This window comes from Monodelphis domestica, chromosome 1, assembly GCF_027887165.1.
Source record: "Monodelphis domestica isolate mMonDom1 chromosome 1, mMonDom1.pri, whole genome shotgun sequence".
NCBI classification, from domain to species: domain Eukaryota; kingdom Metazoa; phylum Chordata; class Mammalia; order Didelphimorphia; family Didelphidae; genus Monodelphis; species Monodelphis domestica.
In genome coordinates this window covers 434,228,499-434,246,408 of record NC_077227.1, presented here as the reverse complement: position 1 = coordinate 434,246,408, position 17,910 = coordinate 434,228,499, and the positions used below count along the sequence as shown (strand labels likewise).

Sequence of the window (17,910 nt, the reverse complement as noted above, 5' to 3'; positions counted from 1 at the left end):
GCAGATCCAGCATCTGGATGCAGGTTCAGCTCATCCAACCATACTGGAGAGCAATTTGGAATTATGTCCAAAGGGCTATAATGCCATGCATACCCTTTGACTCAGCAATACCATTACCAGGTCTGTTTCCCTAAGAGATCAAAGGAAAAGAAAAAGAACTATAAATTCAAAAATATGATAGCAGCTCTTTTTGTGATAGCAAAGAATTGGAAGTTGGTGAGAGACCCATCAACTGGACAATAACTGAACAAGTTGTGGCATAGGATTGTGATAAAATACTACAATGCCATAAAAATGCTCCAGATCACTATTGATTAGAGAAATGCAAATTAAAACAGCTCTGAGATAGCACCTCACACCTAGCAGAGTAGCTAATATGATAGGAAAAGGAAAATGATAAATGTTGGTGGGGATGTGGCGCAATTGTTTTGAAGAGCAATATGGGACTATACCCAAAGAGCCATAAAACTATGCATACCCTTTGACTCAGCAATACCACTACTGGGTACCAAATATACTAAAGAGATGAGAAATGAGAGAAAAGGACCTATTTCTATGGAGATATCTTTAGCAGCTCTTTTTGTTACATGACAAAGAAATGGAAACTGAGGTGGGTGTTCATCAATAATGGCTGAACAAGCTGTGGTATATGGTTGTAAGGGAAAACTACTGCACAATAAGAAATGATGAGCAGGATGCTTTCAGAAAAACCTGAGAAGGCTTATATGAACTGATGTATAGTGAAGTGAGCAGAGCCAGGACAATAGTGTATACAATAACAGCAATATTGTATGATGACTACTTTAGCTATTCTCAGTATGATGACCAAAGGCAATTCCTAAGGAATAAGATGAAAAATGCTCTCCACGTCCAGAGAGGCTTGGCTTTTTGAGAGGGGATGGGGATGGAGGAAAGGAGGTAGGGAGAGAATTTGGAACTTGAAATTATAAAAAATGAATGTTAAAAATTTTTCTTAGATGCAATTGGAAAATTTTAAATATGAGTTGAATACAGGTTCTGGAACTTAAGTTCAACACTCTTTCCACAGCACCACAGTGCCTCACTCTCTTTTAACCCTTATGCTCTGTCCTAGAAACAAGTAAAAAGGTCAAGGGCTAGACAATGGGAGTTAAGTGACTTGCCCAAGGTCACACAGCTAGGAAGCACCTGAGACCAGATTTGAACCCAGGTCTTCCTAACTCCATGCCTAGTATTCTATCTATTGAGCTATCTAGCTTCTTCCACTCTCACTAACTCCCAAGATCTGAGACAAGAGAACCCATAAGATGGCATGAGGAGGACCTAAAGAACTGTGGGAAGGTCAAAGCTCTAATCTAAACCCTCTGAGATAATATTCAGCTCTGAGATTCAAAGATTTCATGGAATCCAGGCTGAAGCCTTTAGCCCAGGAAAGTTACCTTTGTTCTCTTTTCCTCCAACTCGGACTTCCATTTATCAATGAGATGGAGAGACAGGAGGTCATCATTAATAGCAAATGCTAGGGAAAGTTCCATCTTCCCAGGCAGGACCACTCCACACTCTCAGCCATAGCAGGCCAGGTATGGGAATAATCATCTGGTTGTTTCTTATTACTATTGGGATGGAAATGGTCTTTGGTTTTCATTTTATAGGGAGGAACCTCTGCTGACAGTGTAGAGTGGAACCTTCTCTGACAACTGTGAAAGTCTTAGTGAACTGTCTGAGACAGGTTAAGTGACTTCTCTAGGGTCACATAATCAGTGATTCCCAGATATAGGTCAAATCCCCCATTGTTCTGACTTGGAAGCTGTTTCTCTTAGTCCCCTAGACCTTAATGCTAAGGATCACTATAATGATGATGATTCTTATGGAAAAAATGATTCTTTTCATCTTCTTCTGTGGAGTTAAGAGAGAAAAGATCCTAGGAGAGTTTACTCTCCTGCTATATTCTGAAGACTATCCTACAAGTGGATAAATTAACTGCTTTTTGTAGCTGTGTCAAAATATTGGGATATAATCATCTCCTAATATGTTCCCACATGATTTCTATTTCTTTGGCAAGGTTCTTGTATTTTCAAAGCTTTTTGCTTTTTTGCTACATGTAACTTGGAGATTATTATTGTTGTTGTTTTTCTCATTTCTATTCACCCAAAAGCTCTCAAGTGCTTTCCTCACTCACAACAGCCCTGTGAAGGGATAGTACAAATATTCTTAAGCCCTTTTGCTCACTGAGGGAACTGTGAAGCCCAGAGTGATTAAGCAACCTACCCATAGTCACACAGCTCAGAAATTGTGAAGTTAGGGTTCAAGGCCAAGTTTTCAAACTTCAAGGACCGTGTCCATTATATCCTACTACCCAGGCTTAGCTGCCTCTCTGGGGTGCTTGGGCAGGCCCTCCTGCAGCCCTGGTGTAGGGGTTTTATCACATTAAGATGTTTGGCCTGATGGAGCTTACGAAGCCGCCCGCTACAGTTGGATGAAAGGGCCATTGTTCCCAGGACTGTGTGGCTACCAGTTCTCCTGATGCTGACCTATTTAGTACTGGTGAGTCGGAAACTAGGTTCTCCTGGGTTTGATCCCTTCTGTAGAGCCCAGATGATGCAGTGCACTTGGGACAGTCTTCTCTCCCACTTAGGAGGTCTCTTTAGATCCTGCCCCAGAATACAGGTTAGAAAACAGAGGAAATTGAAGGGGAGCTGGCATAGAAGAGCGCAGAGTCCTCAGTCCAGGTCTCACCCAGGTTGTTCCAGTGTTGACAACATTGTTCAGAAAAAGCCTGGTTTGTGCTTTGCTATAGGATCTTGGGAAAGTTGCTTCTACTCTTTGGGTCTCAGTTTACTCATCTGTAGAACAAGGGAATTGGACTGTATGATCTTTTTTCCAACTTTGACAGTCTATGATCTAAGGGCTCTTCTTGATCTCAAAGTCCATACGTCTATGCTCTTCAGGGAACTCCCTGAGAACTAAAGGACCAGCCAATTCCCACGGGCAGGTCAGTTAGCTCCCTTCCACCCCCCATTGATCTGGGGCCACATCTGCAGACTTGAGCTTGGCAAAAACCCAAGGCTGGCCCAAGCAAGATGCTCCCAGAACAGCTGTATCTGGGTTGGTTTGGTGTCCATTTCTGAAGGGAGCAGAAGGAAATGCATCCTACCCGGCCAGCAAATCCTTGCCTCTGGAAAAGGAGTCCTGGTTTGCCTCACTCTCACCCTCCCTTTAATGATAGAACAATACCAGAATGACAGTGCCTCAAGCCTTTGCATTTACTGTCCATGCTGGCTGACCTTAGCCCTACCCTGCAGGGCCACTGAGGTTTTTGGGCTTCTGATCCTAGCCCCACATTCCCCCAGGTTGGATCTGTACCGACACTGCCTCTATTCAACTTGGACCAAGCACCAGAGAGAAAAGGTTTCAAATCTCAAGTCAATCTGCTCTTCTTCTGGTCCCATGGCAAGTCCAAGGAAGAGGAATAGCTTGGGCTTTCATGAGACTTTTCCAGAAGGCATTTTTTACACTAATTGAGGCCCTCCTCTATTTAGTATGGAATCTCTGCATCCAAACTGATCATTGTAGAGAGTGAATTCTTACCTTACAAAGCATTTTCTTCCTGCGAGATGGGCAAGGGCAGATGTTATCATGGCCCATTTTATAGATGAAGAACCTGAAGTTCAGAGAAGTTGAGGCCAATTCTACAGGTCACATGAATAGGGAGCAGCTGGGTGGCTCAGTGGATTGACAGTCAGGCCTAGAGATGGGAGGTCTTGGGTTCAAATCTGACCTCAGACACTTCTTAGCTGTGTGATTCTGGGTAAGTCCCTTAACCCCCATTGCCTAGACCTTACCGCTCTTCTGCCTTGGAATAGATATTTAGAATTGATTCCAAGATAGAAGATAAAAGTTTTAGAGAGAAAAAAAAGATGGTAGGAGACCTCCCTGCCACCAACAGCACCCTTCAGACTGTGTTATCTTGAGCACAGTGTCTAATGTATATGACTTCATATCAAACATGTATGAAATGTGCTTAATATATACCTTATACATGATGTGCAGGCACATGTGCATCACATTAAACATGAACTCCTTGAGAGCAAACACCATATTTCTTTTCCTCTTCAGATCCCAGCACATAATGCAGTGTTTGAAACACAGTAAAAACTCAAATGCTCTTTTAGATCATTCATGTAATAAATATGTGTGCTACTACCACATATGGTACACATGCCACATTATATACATTGGTTATACATTGGTATGGCACAGGGAAAAGAACTCTGGCTCTGGAATCAATCAATTCAAATCCCAGTTCTGATAGTTATTACCTGTATCCTGGGGCAAATCACTTGACCTACTTGGGGCCTCAGTTTCCTTATCTGAAGAATGTAGGAGAGGGCAAGCTGGCCTCTGATATCCTTTGCAACTTTAAATCTATGATCTATGACTAGCACCGAGAGCATTTGGATTCAAAACCCAGAGCTACCACTTCTTAGTTTGGGGACCTTGGGAATGCCCAACTTCTCTAAGACTTAATCTCTTCCTCCATAAAAGGGTGTTACTATTTGGACCTTACAAAGTGGCTGGGAGAAAAGTGCTCTGGAAATCTTAAGGAACTATAGAGATGTGAGATATGATCTTCTAGAGCATATAGTTCCCTCACCTTGAGTGTATGCTTGTGGTCCCTGCTGTACATACAGAACTTGATTGAGGTGAGGATAAGGATGGGGAGGACACATCCTTCCCTTCTAGAGATGGGAATTTACTCAGGAAGTTGAGCTTTCTTCCTGTGCTGTCTTCATATTTGCACTGAGGATTCCAGAGAGTTCAGAGAAGAAGAATTTCTTATCCCACTGGGGAAAAGTTGGTGGTCATTTGTGGCAGGAGCCTGACCAAGACGCAATACAGGTCTCTGAGTTGGGCAAAAGGGACTTTTGTGTTTCTGAATTCTCATGAGGACGAAGGGCAAGGAGATAAGTTCAGTGTGATACTGGAGCCCAGGCAAGGAGATCAAAGCAAGATCTGAGCTGCTCCTGGGAGGGCTGTGCTGGCCTAGCTCCCTCCAGGACTCTCTAAGGACCCTTCTACCCTTTGCCTAACCCACTTTCATTTCATCTTGAGCTGGCATGAAGGCCTTGGCCTGGCCCAGGACCAGAGCAACTTGGGATAGCCCTGCTCTTCCTCTACCAGCAGTAGCGTAGGCCTGTCCCTGCCACCATCTTTATTCCAATCTCACTCCAGCTCTGTAAACTTTAGGCAGCCAAGGAAGGGACCAGGGAAATGGTACCTCCTCTAGTTTTCTGTTAAAACAGGCTCTCTCCTTCTAAAGGCAATGTTGGGACCAGATCTAGCCCAACATAGTAAAACACTTCTCACTTCATATTCATGCAGGTTGAGCCCAGGGCTTGGGGAGAATTCAGATCTTTGTGAGGGGAAGAAACATGTGGTGGTCCTCTGAGAAAGACTATGGTTTCAGAGCCTGGAATCCTCTATGTGGACAGGAATTACTGGGAGTAGAAGGAGGGCTAAGTCAGAAACTGTACTCCAGCTCTGACCCCTATGATCATCTCTTGGAGCCTCAATTTTCTCATCTTCAAAATGGGGAGAATATAACATATTCTTTGACTCATAGAATTTGTGATCTTTAAAGTGACTTTAAAAAGTTAACTTTAAAGTGACTAGGCAGATCTGGCAGGAATATCAATGAGGGCAGGGAATCTACTGAAGCATCATTAAAACAAGGCTGAGAAGAAGGCTTTGGGGAAGCATAGAAGGCTCTCCTGCCCTTAAGAAAACTGCTTATTTCACAGACTACTGCAATGGCTTCTCAATTGGTTTCTCTCACCTAAACTACATCTTCCAGACAGCTGATACACCATCATTTCTTGGGTGCATTTTAGTTGGGTGTGGTACCATGTTCCTTGGGAGAGGTAAAGCATGGAGTGAGTGAATGAGGGAAAATTTATTGGAGAGAAAAGGATCCTTTGGGGATGGGTGGTTTGGGCATATGGAAACAGAAGGAGAAGGATTGAGAGATCTATAGTTTGGAGGTGCTGGTGTATGAAGTGGGGTCTTAACAGTCTCTTCCTTCTCCCAGTCAAGGTCTCTGGGGGCCCTAATGACTGAGGGAGCAGAGAATATGTGATTGTAATTGCACCTTGAAAGACAAGGACATGGTGAACCTAGCTGGAATCTAACCTTCAGAGGAAACCATCACCCCAACCCTCGGGCTACGCCTCAGGCTCATTTCTAGATCTGAGTCTGAAGCTATCTTAACCCTGTGTCTTCACTCATAAGTTATTGAGCTAATTAAGGGATGGAGTTTGTTGTGATGTTAGGGAATAGAGAAAGTCTCCCCAGGCCAGAAAGTTCTTATTGTCCAGGGGAGGCTGGGTATATTTTTAAAGACCTTCCTCCTGCTCTCAACATCCCCAAGCCAGACTCCATGGCTGTAGGGTGGGACAGCCTGGGAAAAAATTAGGGTCTTGGTGGGGTGGTGAGGAGAGGGTTTCAGAATAGTCAAAAAGCACTGGGCCCAGGCAGGACAGCCAGGGAGATGAGAAGGTTGAAAGGTCAATTTTTCTACTTAAACATGGACTCTAGAATCCACTTCCTTCTCCACACTCCCAACCCAACACTGATTTAGGTTTGGGTCTTTGTCACCATAATAGCTGCCTCTCCCTTTTTCCCAGCCCTCCCCCCTCTCTGCCTCCCTCCCTCCCTCTCTCTCCCTCCCCCCTCTCTCTCTATCTCTCTGTCTCTGTCTGTCTCTCTCTGTCTATCTGTCTCTGTCTGTCTCTACTTCTGAATATACACATGTATATCCAGCCATTTCCTCTTTCAGGACATCTTTCCTGAACTATTGTAATGGCTTCTTAAATTTTCTCTCTGTTTCAAGTGACTCCATTCTCAAATTCATGTTCCATTCAGCTCTCCAAGTATTATTCCTAACACACAGATATGATCAGGCTATTTATTCCCTGCTCAATAAACTTCAATGTTTGCTTATTGGTTCTAAGATCAAAAGCTAATTTCTCTATTTGGTATTTAAAGCCCTTCACAACCTGGACTTAAGCCACCTGTCCAGGTTTATTCCCTTTCTCAGACTCTTTGGGCCAACCAAAATGGCCTTCTTGCTGTTTTTTGCACAGGGCAATCTCCTCCTATCTCTATACTTTTGTACAGGCTGGCTTCCATGCCTGGATTGTTCTCTCTTCTCCTCTCTATCTCTTTAAATCTCTAGGTCTCTTTGAAGCTCAGCTCAATGGCTACCTCCAGAATGATGTCTTTCCTGTTTCTACTCCTAACTTCTAGTGCCTCTCTCCCAAACTGCCTTTCCTTTCCTGTCCTTTCTTCTCTCTAATTTACATACTCTATGACCCTGGGCAAACCACTCCACCTTTCTGAGCCTTGGATCCCTCATCTGTAAAATGGGGATGTAATATTTGTATTAAGCATTTTATAAAGTTCAAAATATCATGCAAACATATCTTATTATTATTTATCTCTGTATGTTTAGCAACTAAGGCAGGGTCCTGTATGAAGTAAGAGCTTAAAAAGTGATTACTGGAAAGTTGTATCTTTGACTCCACGTCCTTGGAGCCTCGCTTTCCCTGTACATAAGCTGAGGGATTTGGATGAGATAAATTTTTAAAAGGTTTCTTCCAGTTTTGAGAAGCTAATCTTTAAGTAAGAGAATCATTACTTTAAAGCAAAAGGAATCTTAGAGACTTTCTAGTCCAACCGGTCATTTTACAGAGAAGGAAACTGAAGCCTGAGGAAATTGTTTGACTTGCTTGGGGTTATACAAATAGGAAGTAGCAGAGCCAGGATTCAAACTCAGGTTCTCTGACTACAAATTCAAGGACCAAAGTTATCAAATTCAGAGCTAGAAGGGCCAGCTTAGGGACTATTAAGTCTAACTACTTCATTTTATAGGAGAGGAAACTGAGGCAGAGAGAAACTAAATGATTTGCTCTGGGTCAGTAACTATCTGAAGCAGAATTCAAATGCAAGTCTTCTTACCTCCAAGTCTAGGGTTTTATTCATTGTGGCCCTTAATTGTACCAAGTCACTAAATGAAAAAATTCACTTATTTTTCACATGCTCTGGAGGCAAACTCTAAGTCTGAAATACTGGGATATTGTGGTAAGTTTCAGCAGGGTTACTTGCTCTGAAACTATTAAAGGCCAGGTTGGAGTAATTCTAAGAAATAATTTAAAGAATTATTTATTTATTTTCCTTATTTTCCAAGGCTATGGATTGGCTCCATGGCAGAAGAGTGGTTAGGGGTAGGCAATCGAGGTTAAGTGACAGGTCCAGGATCACATAGTTAGGAAGGGTCAGAGGTCACATTTGAACTCAGGACCTCCCCTCTCCAGGATTGGTTCTATATCCACTGAGGCACTTGGCTGCCCCCTTGGATACAAAGAGAAGAAACAGACCTTGCCAAGTTCCCATATGTTCTTCATGTTTGAATTTTGGGAGATTCCTCACTACTAATGCTGCCCACCTTTCCGCGTTCTAACATAACTCCCAGAGTAGCATTCACTAATTTATGGGGAGAGAGTTTGGGGCCAGATTAGTATATGAGATTTGGTTTTCCAAAATGTGTAGGGATGTGGCTCATACTCCTGTATGCTCCCATTATTGCCACCTGAGAAAGTGATTGTTCAAGCATACCCATGGTGGCAGTTCATTCTCTGAAGGCCATCCTAGTCTCCAAACCTTCTTTCTATATGCACAGTCCATGAAGGCTGAGCCAACCCAGCTGCCCAGACCCCAGCCACTTGTTTGGGCCACTGGGTCTTGTCACAAAACAAATGCCATAGTTAGCTGAGCTCGATAGGGAAGCTGTCTCAACCACATAGTCACAGCCTGGCTGGCCACTAGGTCCAGTGGCAACCAACTATTGGACTGGTCTCACTGACTTGAGTCTTTTCTCCTCTAAGCCAACCTTGTTCCCTGCCTCTTCCTACCAGATTCATCTTTTTGGAGCCCAGCTCCAACAGCCCTATTTCCCACTCAAAATTCTTCTGTTGCCAACATCATATGTTTTAAACTCTTTTCTACAATTTGGTGCAATCCACCTTTTCAATCATCACTTCTTCCATGTATCCAGACACCATTTTAAGTAGATGCTTCAAGGTCCCCTATATATAGCCTATGCTTTCCTGATTCTGCTTTTGTTGAGTTTTTCCCCAATGGTTGGAATGTCCTCTCTTTTGTTGTCTCTGCCTTTTGAATTTTGCCTAGCCTTCAAGACTTATCTCTTAAGACACCTCCTTAAGGAAATCTTTCTGATTCCCCAATCAGAAATGATCTTCCATCCATAGTATCTATACTTGCCATATTTTCATTATGTTCTGAAACAGGTTTAAACATCTACTATTAAAATATTTGGGGGGGGGGTATCTGGGTAGCTCAGTGGATTGAGAGCCAGGCCGAGAGTCAGGATGTCCTAGGTTCAAATCTGGCCTTAACTTCCCAGCTGTGTGATCCTAGGCAAGTCACTTAACCCTCCCTCCTTGCCTAGCCTTTACCACTCTTCTGCCTTGGAACCAATACCTAGTATTGATTCTAAGGTGGAAGGTAGGAGTTTTTAAAAACTACTAATCAGATGAATTTATATTATTTTATATTATAATTTATATTACATTTATATTTAAGAGGCAATAGGAAACCACTGGAGTTAGTTGAATAGGAGGGTCATGGGGTCATATCTAAGCTGCATGACCTTGGGCAAGTCCCTTAACCTCCATTGCTTAGCTCTTACTGTTCTTCTATCTTGGAATCAATACACAGTATTGATTCTAAGACAGAAAGTAAGGGTTACATTTTTAAAAAATTGTGTATGTATTATGCCTTTCAATGACCTGAATAGATTGTGAAATCTATGGCTGTAGATTGAGTACTAACTAGAAAAAGGACTTGTCTTTGAATTAGAAAACCTGGACACCAGTATTTGCTTGGGCAAGTAAATAATTTCTCTGAGTTTCCATTTCTTCAGTTGTAAAGTGAGGGCAGCAATACTTCTACTCTCTACAAGGTTGTTGGGAGAGAAACATTTTGTTTATAAACTATAAAATTTTATAGCAACATGAGATGTTATTATTATTTATATCTTCTCCAGTGGTTACTGAATGATTGATGGGCTGCATTGAATTCTGCTGAATAGCTCTGAAAGAGAATGAGAGTGAAAGAGACCTACAGGAGGAATTCTCCCTCCTCCTCTTCCCCTCAACATCTCAGGTGCTTCCTCACTGCTCTACTGCTAGAGAATAGCCTGTGATAATGAGTCCTTGGTAGGCTGAGGGCCCAAAGATGAGGCCATCACCAGTTCTGATACTCAGCAGCAGCTTTCAGTTTTAGAGAACATTCAGAGGGAATGAAAGGGCTTGCTTATAAGGCTCTTGCACTACTCACTCTCACTCATCCACTCAGAGGCACATTCCTAAATCTCATAGGCAAGATGGATTTCCAGGATGAATTGTCACTAATACCCAAGAAGAGAGTATTTCCCCTTGTTTGCTTGTTCATTTGCTCATGGGGAAAACAGTCAGGCAGGCAGGCAGGCAGGGAGAAGTGAGCCCTTTCTGTGGATTGTTTGTTTTGGGTGAGAACAGAAAGTTTTTGTGTTGTGCCTTTGAAATCACATCCGGGTACCACACAGAAGTGGCCTTGTACAAGATCCCAGGCTAACCTCTGGGACCCCAGTGTCTGGGGAAAAGAATTCTGGGATGGGAGTCTGGACTCTGGTTCTGGGCTCTAGTCCTTCCTTTGCCACCGATGAACTGTGTGTGTCCTTGGGAAATGTTTTCTCATCTCTGGGCCAAAGTTTCTGCATTTACAAAATGACAGGATTGCCCTACATGATCTTTAAGTTTTCCTTCCTGTTCTGACACTCTAAGTGTGAACTTGACCTAGTTTTTCCTGGGGGGAGACCATGCCAGGTGAGAGGACAGCGTCCTGGATAGGATAGGGCATCAAAGAATGGGATAGCACAAGGTGCTGAGGGTGGCAAAGCTCCAGAGGGAATTGCTCCCAGCTAATGGAAATGACCATGGGACCAGATAGGCACATACATCCTGATTCAGAGGCTGTCTTCCTCTCCTGGGCAGGGTTGAAGACTGGATAAAAAGTTGAGTTCACAATAAGCATTTCCTAGGAGATGGAGTAAAAAGTCACTTGCTCAGTGATAGATACCTTGCTCTGTCCCCAAGCAAATGCCAAATCCTTGGCTAGCCATAAATGAGGGCTCCCTAACGAGTTCTGAATGAGGCCCCAGGACATAAGCTCCTGGAAGACATAGGTTTCATCTAGTCCTATGCTAGAGTCATCTCATACCAGCTTCAGGATGATTCAACTTTCCGGTATGGGCATGCATACCTTAGGAACTGCCAAAGACTACAAACCAAGGTTTGATTTATTGTTCTGGTGATGGTGATGGTGAAAATGTTAATAGTGCAGATTAAACTTAAGCTTATGTCATGCATACATTTTCCCTCGGAGAGGTGGTTGTTTAATCATTTACCATTATACCCCTGGTTTCATCCTTCTCTTTCACAGTGCCAAGCATAGGACCATGCCAGTAGTGCTCATACAATACATATGGCCTACTTGACAGGCCTGGAATGAGGAAAGCAGTTTGTGAGCCTTAAAACACTAGAAAAATATGGATTATCATCATCATCATCATCATCATCTCATTTTCATCTTTGTTCAACAGTGTTCATATAGAAATGACCTGAGATAGGTCACTATCCTATTATTTCTATATGTTTAATGTTCTGAGAATTGTTGCAGGGATGGATAATCTTTCAAGTATTGGGATATAAAATCATCTCCTCTAGGATCAATGAAAGCATCTTCAGTATAATTCTAGTAGTAGACAAAATAACAGGAACACTATATACTTGAATCTTGTCTTGCATGACTTTAATTTCTTCCAATAGGTTTTTACATTTTTGAAAGTTTTTCTTCCTGAACAGTTTGGAGATAAAGAACACTTGGCATAGTGGCAGTAATTAAACACATTGTTCTTAAATTTTAATGATCCAGTGTTAGGTCCAGGCATTTGTGGGCAATAGGTTTGTCTGAGATAATGTTATGGTGCTTTATTTTATTTTATTTAAACCCTTACCTTCTGCCTTAGAATCAATACTGTGTATTGGTTCTAAGATAGAAGAGTGGTAAGGGCTAGGCAATGAGGGTTGAGTGACTTACCCAGGGTCACACAGCTGGGAAGTGTCTGAGGTCAGATTTGAAACCAGGACCTGGCTCTCAATCCACTGAGCTGTCCCCTATGGTCCTTGAATAATATATTTTTTGAATTATTAAGGTCTTTTGGAGATCCATATTGCAGTATAGAGATTTGTCATCTATTAGGTTATGAATAATAGTGAGGTTTGGAGATAATTTGGCCACCAGGTTGTGTCTTACTAGGCATTCAGTATATGCTATCTTTTTATAACCTGTAATGAATGTTGCCCAATTTCTACCTTTTCCTTGCATGATTTGTATAAGCAAAAAGTTCAAATCAACAAGCATTTATTATGTACCTACTATGTGCCAGGCACTGTGCTTGCCCATAAGGAGAGCCCTTCTATAATTTCTGGTGTCAATGACTTTGAATTATTATTATAAATACCTCCATCTTGAATTATTGTTATTATTATCATTATCATCATTGACAGAACCAGTGTAGTACAGTGGATAAAGAGCTAGCCTCTAGCCTGGAACACCTTGGTACAAGTCCTACCCTAGACATTCTGAAACCTGGACAAGTGACTCTCAGTTCTCTAGGTAGCTCTCTAAGACTCTAAGACCCAGAAAAGATAGATCTTCCTTTGGTGGAGGGAATTCTTCACCTAGGAGTTCCCTTTAACCAATCTCCTATCTACCACTTATCCTTATTAGTGTAATATAGAGTTCTAAAGTGTTTCCAGTGGTTTTCCCTCAGCTAACTCTGGGCCCCACCTACACTAGTAAAGAATTTTTCTGACACTTAATATGGGGCTTCCAACTCAGCTGCAAAGCAACATCTAAATAAGCCCTATGGACATGGTGAGGCCCATGAAGAAAATACAAGATCTCTCTCTCTCTCTCTCTCTCTCTCTCTCTCTCTCTCTCTCTCTCTCTCTCTCTCTCTCTCTCTCTCTCTCTCTCTCTCTCTCTCTTTCTTTCTGCAAAAAGCTGGACTGTTGTCAGGGAGTTAAACTGAAAATGACATATTCAATTGGAGCCAGGAAAGGAACTACACAGACAGAAGGATGGAGCTGCAAAATCCTTGGAGAAATCTTGGTGTAGGGTGGGAAGTCTTATAGGGTATATTCTGGGAAACAGCAGTTAAGCAGTTAAGATATCTAACCAGTCTTTATTAAACTACTTACCATCTACCCAATGCTTCCTCTGCTGAATTTTCATAGAACTGGGAGGGGGTGGAGATCCATTACATTCTGTGTGTATGTGTGTGTGTGTGTGTGTGTGTGTGTGTGTGTGTGTGTGTGTGTACATACACAAGTGTAGTTTGAGAGACTGAGATTTGGGTGTGGGGATGAGTAGGGGTTCCCTTGGGCTCAGACAACATCAACTGTGTTGTTGTTAATTACACCTGGTACTATATTTAAGAATGATCCTCCTTCCTTTTCCTACCATCCAGAAAGAAATTAGAACACAGAGTAAAAGATCTTGGGCTGTGAAAAAAGATTGGCACACTATTCCTGCCAAAGTTCTATGAATTCCCTTTGCTTCCTTTTTCTAGTCCCGTAACACATATACCTGCCCCAGACTCCACATTACTGCTCTCTCCCACATCAGGGGACAAAGCCTTATAAATTCTCTGACCTTGATACTTATCTTTTCTCTCCTCCTTAACTGCATGTTTCCATAGTAGAGCCCATTGACCATCCTGAGGACAGTACTGGCTAGCCCTTCAACTGGAGAGAAAAGAAACAGTGGTGATTTGATTTCCTGAACAGGGGAAGTATAGAAGAGTGGAAAGACAAATCTTGTCTTACATCTGTATTTGTTACCTGTGAAATCCTGAGTGAATTACTTAACTCCTTTGGGCCTCCATTTGCTTACTGTTAAAATGGAGGTGGACAAGATATTCTGTAGGATAGCCTCTTGTTCTAAATCCTATGATTTTATCTCTATTCTGCCCAATTGGCTCCATTTATTTGATCCTGCTGTCTTATCTCCTTCCTGGACCACCACAGTCACACTAATCTCTCCATTCTTTTACCTCCTAGAGTAGAAATTGTACTTAAAAAAAAATAAACCCTTACATCTTAGAATCAATACTATATATTGGTTCCAAAGCAGATGAGTAATGAGGTTAAGTGACTTGCTGAGGGTCACACAACTGAGCTTGTATTGTTTATTTACACTAACTATATTTTGTCTTAGATAGTTTAGTCCTGTTTTAGAACTTCCTTTAAGCCTGTGCATTAATAGAATAGGTTGCTTTGACAGGCAGTTTTCAGGATTGAGAGATAGGCACTGAGAGGGCAGGTGTCCTTTGTGGTCCCTTCCAGTTATGGAACCTTGGGTGTAAAAATCTTATTTCTCTTATTGGGGCTTTTTTCTTTTTCTTTTTTTTGAAGTGTGTGTGTGTGTGTGTGTGTGTGTGTGTGTGTGTGTGTGTGAGAGAGAGAGAGAGAGAGAGAGAGAGAGAGAGAGAGAGAGAGAGAGAGAGAGAGAGAGAGAGAGAGAGAGAATGTGAGTATATAGGGCCAGAAATGTATTAGATGTTAATAAGTACCTGTTCATGCCATTGAAATATCTAGTGAAGAGCAGGGATTGTAAATGTATTTTACCTGTGGAGAAACTGATGAACAAACAAGCAGCTGGCTGCCTAGGTTACAGTGATAGATGGAGCTAAGATAATAACCAGGAGTTATTCTTATTCCTTGCCTCTGGGGGTCTTCCCTCTGAAACCTCTATTTCTCTCTAGCTGAGGGCCCTCTGAGTTCTCAAGGTCAAATACCTCCCTCATCTGTGTGCTGGGATCACTCCCTCCTTCAAGGACCCTACTTCCTAATAACAACTACAACTCCAGGACTTAGTCCTTCTTGAAACACTTTCTCATCCACAATTTCGCTTAATCCTTAACAACATTCTTCGAAATAAGACTCCACTCCTTTCAACAGATACTGTTATCCCCACTTTACAGAGAAAGAAACTGAAGTTCAGAGGGAGAAATGATTTAAAGGTCACTGAAGTTAGAAGCAGAGTTGGAGCGCTAACCCAAATGCTAACCCAGGGCTTTTGGCAATTCATTCCAGCTGCTTCTTTCAATTGCCACCTCCACTCTAGTCACTAATCACTCTGGGGGGTTGGGGGTGGTGGGTGGTAGGGCGATGGGAAGGTAGGTCCAGGTGCCGAGTCCCTGTAGAGGGAGGCTTCGATCTCATCCAATATCTCTACAAACTAAATCCGCAGGCTCCATCAGGGAAAGTTCTTTCCCCTTCTCCTGTAACGTTTTTAGCTCTCCCGAATTCTTAGCTACCACGTCTCCCTTTTCCTCAGAGTTCTTTGCTACAGTGTTCTCTCTTCCCTCTCTAAAGTTCTTTGGCAAAATTTTCCCTCCTCTCCTAGGAGGTCCCTGCTCCATAAATTCTTTGCCACAATATTGTCTCTTCCTGCTACTCTATTTCCCCCCCGCCCCCACATGTTCTTTGCTCCCGGGATGTTCTGGTGTGATAGTAACACCCCATCCCAGGCCTGACTTCAAGACTTCTCCCCCGGAAAAAAGTCCTCCCCTTTGCGACATTCTATGCAACTATCAGTCCCTTTCCCCAAGCCTTGACACTCTTCTCCCCGCACCACGGCTCCCAAAGTAGCACAAGGTCCTCTAGCCTTCTGTCGTCCTGCTTCAGGAGAGGGAGGACTTGTTTTGCGAAGTGAACTTTGCGCACTAACTTTAGAGCTTTAAAGAAAAGTTTCTGGATCAGCGGAAAGAACCGGGTCCGTTGTGACTGGAGAAGAGGTAGTGTCCCGGGAAGGGAAGGAATATCACTATTCTGATTTGATGAGATCGCGTTTGGGGGAGTGGAGGACTAGGCTGGGAGTGGGCTGGGGGGCACATATCTAGGTTCAGACTAGGGAAGTGGGAACTGGCAGTGTTTGATTCTATACGGCCCGAACTGGGGTACACTCTTGCCTGGGGAAATTGCACTGGAACAGGGATGACACTGGTCAGGCCTGGAGAGACGTAAGCCCTGAGGCTTTTTAATGAACCCCTCAACTGCAGCGGCTGCCCATGGGCTCCTTTCTTGGGGACACGAGGGCAGGTCGGGGCATCGCCTACCCGCGCTATGCCAGGGGCTCTGCGTTCTGGCCGTGAGCCCGGGATAGATGATTGGGCACCTCCTGGTGCCTGGAGGTGTGTATTGGGGGGGTTGGGGTGGAGGCGCGTGGGCCTGACCCTTAAGGACCAGTCCCATCCCATTCAGGCTCGTCCCTTCAAGGGAGGGTGTCCCGGGAGCTGGCAGAACCGGGCGGGGGCGCTGCGTGCCGAGGGAGCGAACCCCAGAGCAGCTGGCACTTCAACAGGTCTGAAGGCAGCCAACTTTGCTCAACTCACTGGAGGCTGCGCTGCTCCCTGAGTGCCCAGCGCAACCAGCTTGCACTGTGTCCCGCTCCCTAGTCCGATCCCCTCAGTCCTTCTTCTCCTCCCCCTCTCTGTCCCGGCCCAGGGTGCAAGCCCCCGCTCACCAATGATGATGGCACAGGCGCTCACCAGCCCAATCTCCTTCTTTAGTGCCACTCTCTCTTCTACCCCGGCTGGGGCCGCGGTTGCGGCCGAGCTGTCCGCAGGCGGACTCGAGCTAGGAATAGGGCCTGGGTCCCCGTCCCCGCTTGGCTGCTGCGTCTGTCCGGCCATGTCGCTGTCCCCGAGTCCACTACTCAGTCTGCGCCGGGTCCGCGCCTCGCAGCCACGGGCAGCGCCGAGCGGCAGGCGCATGCGCTGGCTCTCTGCCCGGGGTCCGGGCCCTATCCCCCGGAGGGCGGGAGGACGGGGGAGGGGCCCCAATACCAACACCAACTGGAGAGACCCTCCCTTAAAGCAAAATCTTCATCCCTGAGCCTCGTCGCACCTTAAGAGTGAAGATAAGAAGGAAAAACTTTCAGACTGGGCTGCCAAGGTCTTGGGGAGTTTGAAGGGCCCCCGGTACCCTATCATCATATATCTGAATTTGGATGTTCTGATGGCAATGAACTGGACCTAATGAACCCCTCAAGAGCTCTTTGTTCGACCCCGGAGAAGTGATATTATTAAGGCAGAATCGACAGCCCGATGAACCTTGAGCAGTCTAATGTGTCTCAGTACCCAGGGAATGACATCATCATCCCCAATCTGGGAAAGGACTCTGGGTTGTCTCCTGAAGGGCAGAATGATGGAGAGCTTTGAGCAACCTACTTTTTCTCCTCTCATACTCCTTATGACCAATGACCCAAAGATTGAGGTGCAGCTCAATCTGAGGATAGATTTTAGTCTGAGATTAAGTTTGTTGGGCTAGTCTTCGCTTAGAAAACTGGGTTAGTTTGTCAGACTGTGCTCAGTCTAGGGAGAATGTCACGGCTTAGTCCGAAATCTTAAGGTTCAGTCAAATATACGAATCAGACTATGGCCAGGGCCCAGACTCAGTTTGAAGTCTGTCTGATCAGGGGATTTGTCACATTGATTCCGTGGAAGGTCAACCCCAAGCATGTGATTTCATTCATCAAGTATTTCATTGAAGCCTCTTTTGTCAAGATGAATGCTTTGAGGAAGACAATGCCAGCTAGTACACTGGACTTAGTCACCAATTATTTATCAAAAGTATAATCTGACAGATATCCATCATGAGCCTAGTATGTGCAAGGCACTATGATAGATTCCGAATTTAAAGAACTTAATTTACATAAGACAGGCTCCTGGACCTCTTGGAATTC

The 17,910-nt window shown here is 43.9% G+C and overlaps 1 protein-coding gene across 1 annotated transcript in view; it reads right to left on the bottom strand.

Annotated features, from left to right (window-relative positions):
• The window catches only part of SLC7A10 (solute carrier family 7 member 10), a 50,138-nt gene extending 33,190 nt beyond the window's left edge, over positions 1–16,948 (bottom strand). The window contains exon 1 of the mRNA XM_001366935.4: positions 16,690–16,948. Within this exon, the coding sequence (XP_001366972.1) occupies positions 16,690–16,939 (250 nt within the window). The 5' untranslated portion in view covers positions 16,940–16,948. The remainder of the gene's footprint in view (positions 1–16,689) is intronic.
• Between the last annotated feature and the right edge of the window lie 962 nt (positions 16,949–17,910).